This window comes from Pleurodeles waltl, chromosome 2_2, assembly GCF_031143425.1.
Source record: "Pleurodeles waltl isolate 20211129_DDA chromosome 2_2, aPleWal1.hap1.20221129, whole genome shotgun sequence".
NCBI lineage: Eukaryota > Metazoa > Chordata > Amphibia > Caudata > Salamandridae > Pleurodeles > Pleurodeles waltl.
In genome coordinates this window covers 1,104,444,686-1,104,458,681 of record NC_090439.1, presented here as the reverse complement: position 1 = coordinate 1,104,458,681, position 13,996 = coordinate 1,104,444,686, and the positions used below count along the sequence as shown (strand labels likewise).

General features: G+C 43.6%; 1 protein-coding gene across 3 annotated transcripts in view; it reads left to right on the top strand.

The window, feature by feature from the left end:
• The window catches only part of LOC138282889 (1-phosphatidylinositol 4,5-bisphosphate phosphodiesterase gamma-1-like), a 576,794-nt gene that overhangs the window by 372,475 nt on the left and 190,323 nt on the right, over positions 1–13,996 (top strand). For all 3 annotated transcript variants that reach the window (XM_069220895.1, XM_069220894.1, XM_069220896.1), the window contains 2 exons: positions 5,844–6,031; positions 8,147–8,347. In XM_069220895.1, coding sequence (XP_069076996.1) covers positions 5,844–6,031; positions 8,147–8,347 — 389 coding nt within the window. The remainder of the gene's footprint in view (positions 1–5,843; positions 6,032–8,146; positions 8,348–13,996) is intronic.

Genomic DNA, 13,996 nt, shown 5'->3' with positions numbered 1-13,996 from the left:
TTTAAAGTATTTTGTTCATGCTGAACTATCCATACTCATCACTTTTCTGCTCTAATGCTAAAAATATTTCCTCCAGAACTGCATGTATTTCCAAAAGGTACATTTAGTTTCGGAATTAAGGGTAGCAGAATTAATGCAACTTGAGTCACAGTCATAGACTCCCACTTTTTGCAAGTCACAGTCTGCTCAAATGTGATGGCCCACAGTACATTTAAGTTGTGTTTAACATGCATATGAATCCCAGATGGATAGAATTATTAATTTGTTATTGGATAGATAGTTCTCCATTGTGGATCAGGACAGGAAAGGTGTTCAATTAATCCATTCATCTGTTATGCAGTGCATTGGCCCCACACATTAACTCTGTATTAAGTAGTCATAGATCATCGTGGATAGTGTATGTATTGAATGCCTCTTTGTCTGAAATACTCGTAGCTGTCCCAGCGACATAATAATTTGAACTGAAGGTTTTGATTTGTACATTAGCGAAATCTCTCCTTTAGAGAGAAAACTATTGAAAAATTGTAACTTATTCGTGACTTTGGTATTCCCTGGCGCGTGGATTGCTAGAGAAAAGCTTTTGGAGTTACTTATGGGGCAAATAAAGAAATAAGAACCAAATATTGTTATTGTGAGTCAAGTAATGTGATAAGATGAACTAAATAACAAATTCCAGAAGACATGGCTGTGTAATATAAATATTGTTCAATAAATGATTAATAAATTAATGCATTTTATATTTTTTTATAACTGCATGCATTTCTGGATTTTTGTATGAATATAGAATGCTAGTCACAATGGTAAATATATATGTGAATAAATAGAAACATAAATTTACTCTTCATAGTAAATTTATAATTTTTGGCTAATCACCATTTGCAAGTGTAATTGTGCTGCAAAGTGCTGACTTACATGTCCTCACCCTCTGAAACCAGGAGTGGAGCTAAATTTAGAACTGTAAGGTTACTACTAGTAACTTTTAGCATGTAGGCAGATGTATCTGCCACAGGGGCAGAGATCTCTCTGTGGTAACGTACGAGGTAAGCAGTTTATTAAACTTTGACAAAAAATAGTAAACATCATTCTAAAATGAATTTATATTTTTATTTCAAATGTAGAATAAAATACAAATAACATGCTACAAAAGTATTAACTTAATTTTGATGTATTAATATGTAAATAAATTACATTAATTACATTCAATTAAAAATTAAAGTAAAATGTTTATATTTATTGATTATGTATTACAAACCACTACATGTTATGAATAGAATTCATTTGAACAAATGTAATTATTAAAAAATAGTTACATTTATTGTGATTTAAAAAGGTTATTAACCTCTTTTAACATAAAATAACATTTACTTTTGTATAATTTATTTAATATTAAATTTTGATATATGTTTAAAAAGGTAGAAATAAATTAATTTGCTTTAACATTATTTCAGATGGCATTCTGTCATAAAGGCATATGCCCATTATTATCTAAGAGGGTGTCGCAGTAGCAGTAATTGTCCATGTGTAGAGCTAAACTTACTCCATGTCTGAGGTGGAGTACAAATACAACTGTTGCGGGTCCCTTTTTGCTGTAGCAACATTTGAAGTGCAGTATGTGAATAGAAATGGGCTTATGTTTTTGAAGGTGGGTGCATGTTACTCCCTAAGTAGCTCACTGCCCTCCCTTAATCTTCCCTCAGTCCTTCCAAAATCCCTCCCATTTAGTTATAAGTACTCCTCATTTTCCAGCCCCTCTGCCGTTCCTTCCACATTTACTACAAAAGCTCAAGACTCTGCACTCAGAGTGAAGACCACTGCACAGAAAAGTTAGGAGAGGAAGTCAGAGACCTCTGCACGTATATTAGTGAATAGCATTTTATAGTACGAGTGGTATTATTGAAGTACCACTAAATGTACTATAAAATGCAACTTGTGAATAGGCCCCATAATGATATAACATATCAGTGATAGAGAGGTAATTTTAGTAAACAATAATTGTTTCTATGATCAACAACCATTGCTTGAATAAGACAGGTAATACTTATTTGTAGTAAACCTTCCCTAGTTTGTGGTATTCTTAGTGAAGCACTAACCCTTCCTGCCCCAGCATTCGAGTGGTGTTTCTTCTGTGGCTAATAAGAAAGCTCTGGGTGAGATGGTTTTATAATAGATTTCTACACTATTTATTACTGTAAAATATTTTACAAGGGGATTTTTCCTCCCCTTTACCCTGATAAGAGCGTTTTGATATAAACCGGGTAAGGACTGACTACTGTATGTTATCTGCCTGCATATAGATCTCTCTCTGTTGACTAGTGGCACCACATCTTGAATTTATTCCTAGTTTACAGAGTTTAGCTTTTGATTTTACTTTGACTATGATTCACTTCATACCACTGTGTGGCAGTGATTATCACTGATGTGATTGTAACATGATTCACTATATTTTAATAGATTAATAGGTAAATGTTGGTTGACTTATAACAGTTTACTGAGTTTCACAGAGTTAAAGTCATCATCCTGGAGCTGAGTTTCAGGAGAAGTTTGTTCAAATACATGCATGCGTGAAGTGAATGAGACCTTATAGCAGCACTGGCTGACACTTATCAGTTATCTGGAATAGGCTGCATACACTATTTTTACAGTTTTGCATCACACAAACATTGAGCCAATACTGATGATTTGGAATGTGCTGCAGATAAAATATGCAGTATGTGGCTTCAGTCAGGTGTGTGTGGGGTTCAACGCAGGAACTTTAAGAGCAATTGAAGTAGAGACAGGCTGAGGGTCAGGAAGGAGTTTCAGGCTGAGTGTGAACTCAAAATTTTGTATGCTTTGTTTTGTAGTCACTGACTTAAAATTTCTTCCGCACAGGTCTGGATTCGAGCTACCCTCTGCCTTTTTTGGCAGGCCTTTTCTTGACCTTTTTGTTGGCGCTTTTTCGAGTCTGTACGAGGATGTCAAGCCGTGTGATGCATGCCATCACGCCATGTCGGTGACAACCCCCATCAGATATGTCTCTGGTGCCTTGACAGAGACCATGACTCGAAGTCGTATTCCGACTGCCGGGCCATGGCCCGAAAGTTTGAGAGAGTGGTCTCTGAAGCTCATGGCGACCCGGCATTTGACTTTGGTTGGCATGACTCATAGTAGGACACGGTCCCGATTGAGGGAGGAGGTTGTTGCAGGACCACTCCAGGAGCCCTAAGTACTCTTCGTCACACTCGAGGTCATCTGGGCACTCGGGGAAGAGCCACAAAAAGAAGTCCAAGCAGACTTCGACTTTGCCACAACCATCGGCCGACGAGGCCTCTCGGGAACATTGACCTTCTGAGCATGGTTCCATGGAATCGATGTCAGGGTCCACTTCAGTTCCCCCCTCCCTTTCCGGGAGCCGGAGCGACCCCCGCTCAACTCAGGGAGTTTTACAATGCCATGCGCCCCTTAGTTGAGCGGGCTGCCCCCGCTGGTGCGCCTTTGGGCCCCGTGGGGTTGCCAAGGGCCCCATCTGATTCCACACCGGCGACTTCGGCCTCGGCACCGTTGGGGACTCCTGGATCCGATACTGGATCCGGAATGATGCCAAGTGCACACAGTCGGCCTCCTCCAGCGTCGCTCCTGACATCGATGCTCCCTGCTCTGCTGGCGGCCACCAGCGGTGCGAGCCCCATCTTCATCCCAGATGAGCCAGAACGTCATCGTACAATGGCGATTCCGACTTCAATGGTGCCGACATTGGCCTGCTTCTTATCTTGATCAGTCAGGAAAAGGTAAGGAATGGGAGTGGTGTTATGATGCTTTAGAATATGGTTGCATAGAGCATATGGACTGGTATGAGGAACTAGGGGAAGCCAGTGGACTGGATACTTCACCTACTACTGTGGCTACAGAGAAGGGAGCTTCATATGCTATGGTAGTTCGTAGGGCATCTAGGGTCTTGGACCTAGATTTCTCTGCGGTGCCAGTCAGGACTAACCTGCTGACTGAGGTGCTTCAGCCCGGGGTTTCCACATCAAAACTGATGTTACCCTTTAACAAAGCCCTCACTGATGTCCTGCTGAGGACGTGGTCCAAACCCAGCACATGGGCTCCTGTGAATAGGACAATCGACCCCCGCCATAGACCAGCTCCTAATGGTCCTAGTTTCCTCACCCAACACCCCACCCCAGAGAGCTTGGTGGGCCAAGCCTCCACTTGCCATGGTGTGTTCCCTTTCCGCTCCCCAGGATAGGGAATCCCAAGAGGCTGGACCAACTTGGGAAGAAGATGTTTTCTTCCTCCAGCCTGGCACTGAGGTCCGTAAACACCTCATGCCTATTGGGCTGTTTTCCCCATACTTTATGGGATACGGTGGCACAGGTACTGCCCCAAGTCCCAGAGGGCGTACGGGACACTCTATCACAAGCTGTTAAAGATGGGAGAGACGCAGCCAAGTTTACGAATAGGTGTGGTTTGGACACGACCGACTCGCTGGGCAGAGCAATTTCATTGACGGTGGCCCTTCGACGCTACGCCTGGCTTCGTACTGTTGGGTTTTCGGGGGATGTCCAGGCTTTAGAGTACCGTTCCTGTGAAAGTTGTGCTCCTTATTTGACCACAATTCTTGAAGCCTTGCTAAATGTAATTTTTTGTGTGGCCTTTGGTTGAAAATCATTACTCCCAGATGGCCGTCATCAGAGAAAGTAAAGGGGGTCTCTTAGTAATAGAGGGAAATAACTGATCTATTCAGTGGAAAGTAAAGAGCCAAAGCAATGATTGGTGTATTAATTACTTCTAAATGCTACTGAACCTGAAAGTGATGCATTTTCTCTCATATTATGTGGGAAAATGCGGGAAAAAGCTTGAGGCCCTCTATTACCTTTGAGTACGGATTTCACAGTGCAGAGTAGAGGCAGTGGTAGATGATCCGCCTGTGTGAGTGCCGAGAAGGGGCAATAGAGAGAAGCTCAGAACTGTGTGGATGCATGTTTGGGAGAGGCAGTAATGTAGTCACGCTTGTTCATTCTCAAAAATGGAAGTTGGCTCAATTGTGTGGCAGAATGGTAAAGATACATTTCCAAAGACGTCTTGAGAGAATAACTCAAAAGTCCAAAGATGCGCCAACGCAACCCCAAGTGAATGTCTAGATTCTTACCAGTGCAGCACAGCACTAACATAATGTAAAAGACCCATATCTATGCCAGCTTAACCCAACGAGAATGAGCGAGATCCATGACTGTGCCATAACAACTCCAGGAGAATGCAAAATGACCAGTAGCTATGCCGCCGGACCAGCCTAATTTGGCTGAGAGGATGCGAAAAGACTCCTAGTACTGTGAGTCAGCCTCGGGAATATGGAAAAAGCCGATATCCAGGCCATTCCCATCCTAAAAAAAGGGAATAGACCCTTAGTTGAAGAAAGGCACCTGGATGAAAATGGGAATGGGCCCACAGATGTGGCTGTAACATCACTCACTATGAGAATGTAATAAGGTTAGTACAATAGCTATGAAGTGAAATAGTATTGTATTGATCACAGGGGGTAGGATAACAGAAGAGGGAGTATATCCTATGAAGAAGCACAAAAGGCCAATGACTTTACCCCTGCAGGCTGTGCAGAATTTGAAAAAGCCTGTGTATCTTTGATGACATGTCAAAGAGATTTGTAACTTCTTTAATGTAATGACAGATCCACCGTGAGTGTCAGGGAGACTGGGCTGCATGTAAAGAATGTGTGTGAGATCAAAAAGGCCTTGTTTCGATGGCTAGGAGCTAAGAAAAAGTCTTCATCGTTTTCTTTAAAATCCCACACCATATAATTCCTTCCATCTTGATTTTCCACCTTCCATCGCTTTTGTGTCTTTCAGGAGTTCAACAACAACGAGCTGCACTTCAGCGAGAAGTGGTTCCATGGGAAGCTGGGTGGGGGACGGGACGGTCGACAAATTGCAGAGAAGCTGTTACACGAGTACTGCACGGAGACGGGTGGAAAGGATGGCACCTTCCTCGTGCGCGAGAGCGAAACCTTTGTAGGAGACTACACACTGTCCTTCTGGTAAGGGATCCCTTGGCTCATGGTTGACCAAACCAGCCCTCCTAGTCCCCTATCGGCCAGTACCCTTGGGGCATTGATGTCTATTTGTTTTAATGTGAATTACAATTATGTTGTCGTTGATGATACATCAGCTCATGACTGTTGTGTGGTCTTTAAAACTGAAATTTGTTTTAAGTTCTAGAGCTAAGAGCTTAAAGGTCGTCATACATTATTGCAGTAAAAATAGAGTTTTACAAGGAACTAAATTTATTTTAGTGTTCACTAAAACAAAATTGTCAATAGGTGCACAAGGGAATATTGGGGTATGGAGTGACTGCCTTAAGAAGTTAGATTGCGGGTTTGGGACACTGACGCCCCTCACAGCAGTGCTACCTTCTTTAGCCACCTGGGAGCAAAAATAGACAATTTACTGGAAGTTCAGAAGGTTTATCTTGTGTGTGGTATCACCCTGAAAATCTTTAGAGACTGGTATATTTAAAACATGAGAAGGAAGAATAAACAGATAAAAAAAAGAATTATATCTGAAATAGGATCACAAGACAGATTTTAAATATCCTAAGGGGACACTTTGCAAGACAGCAATTCCAAGCAAACAGTGAAAGGTAGAGGGATCTTAAATGTGTGGGCTGCTGAGCGAAGTATATATTAAACAAGTGATTGGCTGAATGAGACATCTGGAACTTCAAGCATTGGCGAAGGATGCCAGTGGCAGGGTCTGGAGTATGAAACATAAGAGTGTGGTTGAGAGAGACATAAGACAAAAGCTGAGAGACGGGTCAGGTTACTAATTGATGGAAAGATGTGAAACTTAAGGGACCGAGGGAGACACATTTGTAAAGCATAGTGGATGGTAGCGATTGATACAACCAGCTGAAAGCAAGATCTAAAATAAACACAAGCAACTAAAAGAAATGTGTACATTTAAATGAATGGCTGAGAGAAAATATGTGAAGCTTAACCGAGTGGAAAAGAGTGGCCTGTAAAATGAGCTGAGAGAGATCTGAAACATAAACAGGCAGGCAAGAGATGATTGAAACATCAGCAAGGGGTTGAAGAAGAGTTGGGAAAAATAAGCGAGCAGCTGAGAGAGGTATGTGAAACACAAGCATGTATCTGAAATATGTAAAAGAGGCATGCCAGCAGCTGAGACATTTGAGACATATTTGGCTCAAAGAAATACCTGAAACTTAAGCTAGCAGCTGAAAGAAGTCTACAAAACTTAAGTGGTTGAGAGAGATATGTAGAACAAGTCAGTGGCTAAGAGAGACCTGAAACATGACTCAGCAGCTCAAAGATAAATGTAAAATATCAGCATGGGATCTGGACCACAAGTGAGCATCTAAGAGATGTGTTAACCAAATGACTGAGAGAAATAAATGAAGAAAGCACGTGGCTGAGAAGTCTGAAACATAATTGATGAACTGACTGAGATATGCGAGGAAAGCAGGCATCTAAGGTAAAGAGCAATAGTATGTGAGTGATAGAGAATGTGAAACATGAGTGAGTGCCTGAGTGATATATAATACCTGAATGAGAGATCTGAAACTTACATACGGACTCATTTCGATAGAGGAGAAACGTAAGTTGGCACCTGAGAGAGAGAGACAAGCAAATGAATGAGGGGAGATCTTAAAATGTAAGTGAGTAGTTGAGAAATGTGAAACCTAAGCAGGCGACTGAGATGGAACTCTGAAACACAATAACTGAGACACTGTGCAAAGGATAGGTCTACAGTAGAGCTGAGGAGGATATTCTATATATAGGAAGAAGGTTCTTGCATAAGAAAAGGATTTTCAGTTTGCTTGGCCCTATCGCTCTGCAATATTCTGTAAAGCTCAGATTTCATAAATGGCCATCATTTTATCTCTGGCCAGTCTGAACTGCTGTTGTGATTGGTGTTGTTCAAAGGTTTTCCAAGCTGGCCGGTTGTACCTGGCCCACTAACTTTTCTGTGGGCAGTAAGTCATAACTGAGTGCTAATGACTGTTAAGTGGAGTTCAGGAGACTGAAGGTGCATGGAAATTCACCAGAATGGCCTAAGCATGGGATGAAAGTGCATTTTGCAGGACGCTTATTATAGCAAGCCTTTGACTCTTCACTTCTTCACCCGCGCAGGAGGTCTGGTCGAGTCCAGCACTGCCGCATCCACTCCCGCCAGGAAGCCGGGACCACCAAGTTCTACCTGACAGACAACCTGGTGTTTGACAGCCTTTACAGCCTGATCTGCCACTACAGAGATGTGCCCCTGCGTTGCAATGAGTTCGAGATGAGACTGACCGACCCAGTGCCGCAGCCGAACGCACACGAGAGCAAGGAGTAAGAGCGCTCATCAGGCATTTATGAGACCTGACTTCTTGCCTAAGTCACTTGCGAACATGGCTTTTGTCTGTATCTTCTCATTATGTTGGGTATGGTTGTTGCAATGTTCATCGCTCAGAGACCTGATTTACCAGATTCCTTTAGTTCTTTTATTAGTGATAATTATTTAACAAATCTAGTAATTAATATACTTTAAGATCACATATCTAGGTATATCACATTTCACTGAAGTCTGATTTACCAACTTAAAAGGGCTGGTCAGTGAGTGAACACATAGAGGGATTTATAAAAATGGAGACATAAGTACTGAGTAGGCTCTGGCAAAGCTGAGGTCCATGGAATAATGTTCCTGCCTTACTTTAAACACTTTCAAGTTCCATGACGTCAGGGGCTACATTATACCTTTTTATTGGTGTTCTGAAACTAGCCACAAGATAACAGGTGAGCGCAAGTATCTGAATCCTAAAAAAGAAGCCAGTATTTTGAGCTTTGGCGAGCTTGTGCAATGATTTTTTTTTTTTTGTATTTCGACAAAAAATGAAAAGACGAAAAAAAGAAAAAAAACAGTTGCCTGAAAGTAACCGCCATATGCGTGCACTAAAGACATACATTAAGAGATAATAATCATCACATATAGTTTAATAGTACAGTACTTGTGCTTCCTAGCAGGCGGGTGTACTCAGAATAGGATAGAAATCATTTTTACCTTTGATGCACAGATGATTCCTACTGAGGAAAAGGTGCTATTGGCTTCGAATTCCTGTAACCTGAAAACATAGTTTGAACACATAAGGGTGACTTAAAAAGGATAAAGATGCCGACTTGACCTATTTTCTCATGCTGTATGCTGCGGTCAGTGGAAGCAAAATGTGAATGACATTTGAACAGGCTAGCGGACAAGGCTGAACCAAATCTGTTTATATATGTATCTACGTATGCTGTTTTTATTCTTTTTTATCATATGAGGCTGATGAACTAGCTAAAGCTTTAGACCAGACCTAAAAAAAGTTGCAAGTTTGAGTACCCCCTCTTGCTGTGTAACCTGGGGGAATCATCATTGCTATAAGTCCTCTTTTCTGCAACATTGATAGATTTTTCTGTTCTTCCATTTGTAAATTGTTCTATTTTCTCCCTTTCCACTGTTGTTTCTATAGCATTTTTCCAGGATTTGTTGCCAATAGTTGGGAGGGCGTTAGATCTTTTTTTTTTTCTTCTTTAAGTCCTTTTATATAGCTCAGATTACATATAGCCACGTTTCGGAGAACCATACATTTCATCATGCAACATTATTATAGCTGGAATTCAGAGCAAGCTGAGCTGTAGATGTGTACTGAAATCCATATGTACAAGTGAGGAATAAAGCATGTTTGATGGAATGTGTGGCTGTAGATACACATGCTCTGCATACTCCTGCCAGCTAATGTCTGGTCCAAAGTGGCGCAAGGTTTTTTTCCACGAAGGAGTGTTCCAAGACATGGGATCGAGTGACTCCTCTCAATGATATTGTGCATGGGCATCGATTTCTTTATTGGATTGTTTTCTCTCCACTGTCGGGTTCGGACATGTGTGTCTTTGCTAAGTCTTTCAACTCTCTTTGAATCCTCTCTCTTATCTTACCCTTTTTTTTGACAGTATTGTTATCACTTCCGCTTCTTCCACCTTAGCGTTCTCCTTGATTCGTCGGGTCGGGCACCCGCCTCCTGCCCTTCAGAGCTGTGACACCCAACTCAGGCCTACCTTCCATGCTGCACTAACGGACATGCTAACTTCATAGAACAGACTCCATTCTGCTTCTGCCTTCGGAGCCACAAAATTCCCGCTCACCGACCAGCATCTCGTGTGCAAACTCTGCCTCTCTCTCGATCATCGAGAGGCCAACTGCAATACCTGCAAATCCTTCCGATCAAAGAAGACCCTTTGGGACCAACGAGCATGTCCGTTGGAAATGGCATTCAAGACTCCCGTCGACACCCCAGACATCTTTGGTAAGGAGCACGCACAAGATGAGCCTGCACAGGAGGAATAGGCCCTCTCTATAAAAGACACCTCGGACTCTGACGTCCAGAGGGACATGAAAAGTCTCAAGATCACCTAAGCTCTACCTGTGAGTACTGTGGCCCCCTCCCGCACACCATGAGACTGTAAAAAAGACTTTTCAGCCCCTTCTCGATTACGAGCCAGGGACAAAGCTGTAGCCTCTTTCCTACTAGGCCAGCAGGCGGAAACTTAGGTTTCCGCCCACCTACCTAGCAGGATACCCAATATAGCTCTGGCAGGGAGGTCGCCACGTATGCGGTGGCCACCCTGTCGAGAGTGTGGCAGACGGAGTTTTCCATCCACCAAACTCATAATGGGGCTCTAAGTCTTCGTCCTCAGCTTCAACCTCTATTTCCTCTGACCGAGAGATTGTCTTCATTTTGATTCTCGTCTCAGCACTGAGACAAACACTGGCTGTCTCCACTTCGGTGCCCACCAAAATGCACCGACCGAACTCTTTGGTGCTGAAAACATCAGAGTGGAAATCATCATAACAAAGAGACTCGGCCCGTCTTCCACTACCTTTCCACCAGTAAAGCCCATGCTTGAAACCATGGATGCTCGTCAGCGCCGCCTCCAAATTCAAAGAGTACAGGATGTATTATTGCTATGCCTTCCTCCCCTGTACATATAACAAGGAAGCTTTCATTCTAGGAGGCTTTGGACATTCCTACACCGGCCAAAAAGAGTACCAAGGACAAGGCTACCAGGCCACCACATAGGCCTTCTCCGCCACCTCCTCCTCCGCCTCCTTCTTCACCTCCACCTCCTTCCCCTCCTCATTCTCTCACTTCACCTATACCAGGAGATTACACTTCTCAGGGTTCTCCTCTGTTTGCTGTTGGTGATTTAAGTTGGCCTCAAGCCGACTCAGACCCTTGGGATGCTTATGATCCTGATACTATCCCATCTAATAACCCTGACCTGTACCACGCACGCTCCTCACCACCCAAAGACACTGCATCATAGCAGCAGGTAGTAGCTGGACCAGCCACGTTGAACGTGGAGCTGCATAAAGACCCCATTGAGCAAGATTTTCTGTTTGATACCCTTATTTCCACCAATAGGGTTATTCAATATCTTCCTATGCTACCTGGCATGCTTTGCCATGCAGACCAGATTTTTAAGAAGCTGTTCCGCTCTAGGATTGTCACACCAAGGCCCATATTTATACTTTTTTAGCGCCGCATTTGTGTCATTTTCTAACGCAAAAGCGGCACAAACATACAAAATACAGTTGTATTTTGTAAGTTTGCGCCGCTTTTGCTGTAAAAAGTGGCGCAAATGCGGTGCTAAAAAAGTATAAATTTGGGCCCAAGTGTGGAAAAGAAATACAAATCAGTCTCTTCTGACCCTCTCTACATTAGATCTCAGGTTCCACCTGACTCCATTGTAGCCACCACTGCTCGGAATCGAGCCAATAGCCAGGCCCCTGGGGACTTTCCTTCTCCCTGAGAAGGAGAGTAAGAAGATCGAAACTGCTGGCAGAAGTCGCAGCACAGACCGCAAATCATTGGCATAACACCAATGCCCAAGCCTTGTTGGCCAGGTACAACCGGGCTCACTGGGATGAAATGGAGGAACTCCTCCAGTTCTTACCAGACGAGCATCGTAAAAGTGGGCAACAGATAGTTGCAGAGGGACTGGTAGTCTCCAATAATTCAATTCGCTGCACCCTGGACGCTGCTGACATAGCAGCACATGGCATCAATACCAGCGTCCTTCTCCGAAGGCACACTTAGCTGCATTGCTCTGGTTTTAAACCAGAGGTCCAAAAGGTTGTCCTAATTATGCCCTTTTTACAAGGAGCATCTTCTTTGGCTTCAAGTGGACACCGCCCTTGAGATGCTTAAAAAGGACATGAATACAGCAAATACTATGGGTGCCCTTCAGTCCCCCACAAAAAGAGGAACTTTTCGTCACCTTGGGTTCAGAGACTGTTACACGCCCTCCACCTCTGAAGCGTCTACATACCACAATAGACAGCCTCAATCTGCATATTCTAGGGTCTTCTACAGAGGCTGTTATAGAGGTAACACCAACAAAGGACTAGGAAAGAGCTCCACCTCATGCTGCTACTCCTCCACTGCCAAGCAGTGACTACCTTCACCTTTCCCCTGCCCATCCTACACCTGTCGGGGGAAGACGTCAACTCTTTTACTCACATTGGGACAACATTACCACAGACCAAGGTTCGTCTGCATTATTCAGCATGGTTATTGTTTGGAGTTCACCTACGCTCCACCCAATATTCCCCCTCGCAACCATGTGCTATCTCACAAACACCTGACCCTTCTCAAACAAGAGGTCCAATCCCTTCTTCTCAAAGGGGTCATAGAGCTGGTACCACTCCAACACCAAGGGACAGGAGTATACTTCCTATACCTCCTTAATCCCTAAAAAGGACGGCTCTCTCAGCCAATACTCAACCTCAGACTATTAAACAAATACATCCTGTCAAAACATTCTCACATGGTTAGCCTTCAGGGCGTTATTCCACTCCTACAGCAAGGCGACTTTATGACAGTCCTAGATCTAAAGAATGTCTGATTTCATATTCCTATTCACCCTGCACATAGGAAATACTTGAGGTTCCAGTTAAAGGTCCTTCCAATTGGGGTTACTATTGCTCCCAGGTCTTCACATAGTGTTAAGAAATAGTTGGCGCTCATCTCAGGAGGCAAACATTCATGAGCTCCCCTACCTCGACGACTGGCTCATCAAAGCCAGCACCTTTCAACAGTACCAACAACGCACTTAGTTGACAGTGGACCTCCTTCACACACTGGGATTCACTCTCAACTTCTCCAAGTCTCATCTTCAACTTGTTCAGGTCCAGCCTTATCTAGGAACCATCCTGAATGCGGAGCTAGGGTTAGCATACTCCAACACGGCTGGTGTCCAACGCTTTCAAACTCTACTCCCTCAATTTCAAGAAAACCATACTTACACAGTCCGAAGCATTATGCGCATGTTGGGGATGATGTCTTGTACCCCCATAGTTCCCCATGCCATACTTCCAATGCGTCCCCTGCAGTGTGTGTCTTGTCAGTGGTGTCAGTCACAGGGTCACCTGGAAGACTGAGTATTGTTAGATGGTCAGACTCACTGCTTTCTGCAATTATGGAGCACCACCAATCTGTTGAAAGGGCGGCCATTTCTAGATCCTGTGCCTCAAGTCACACTAACCACAGACGCATAGCTCAAAGGTTGGGGTGCTTACCTTCAGGATCTCACAGTACAGGGTCTCTGGGATCCCAATCACCAGTCTCTATACGTCAATTACCTCGAGCTTCAGGTAGTGTACCTAGCCCTGAAAGCATTTTTGCCTCACCTTTCTCACAAGGTTGTTTTAGTCTGCACAGACAACCTGACAGCCATGTACTATTTACAGAATCGGAAGGGGGGGGGGCGGCCATCCAAACTATCTCAACTCAAACAATATGAAAGTGGGCCCTCCACCACCACATTCACCTGGTGGCAGAGTATCTCCCAGGGATGAGCAATGACTTTGCAGACCTGCTCAGCAAGATGCAGCAACTAGCCCATGAGTGGGAACTTCACCCACAAGTTCTTCAATTATACTTTGCCAAATGGGGAACCCCTCAA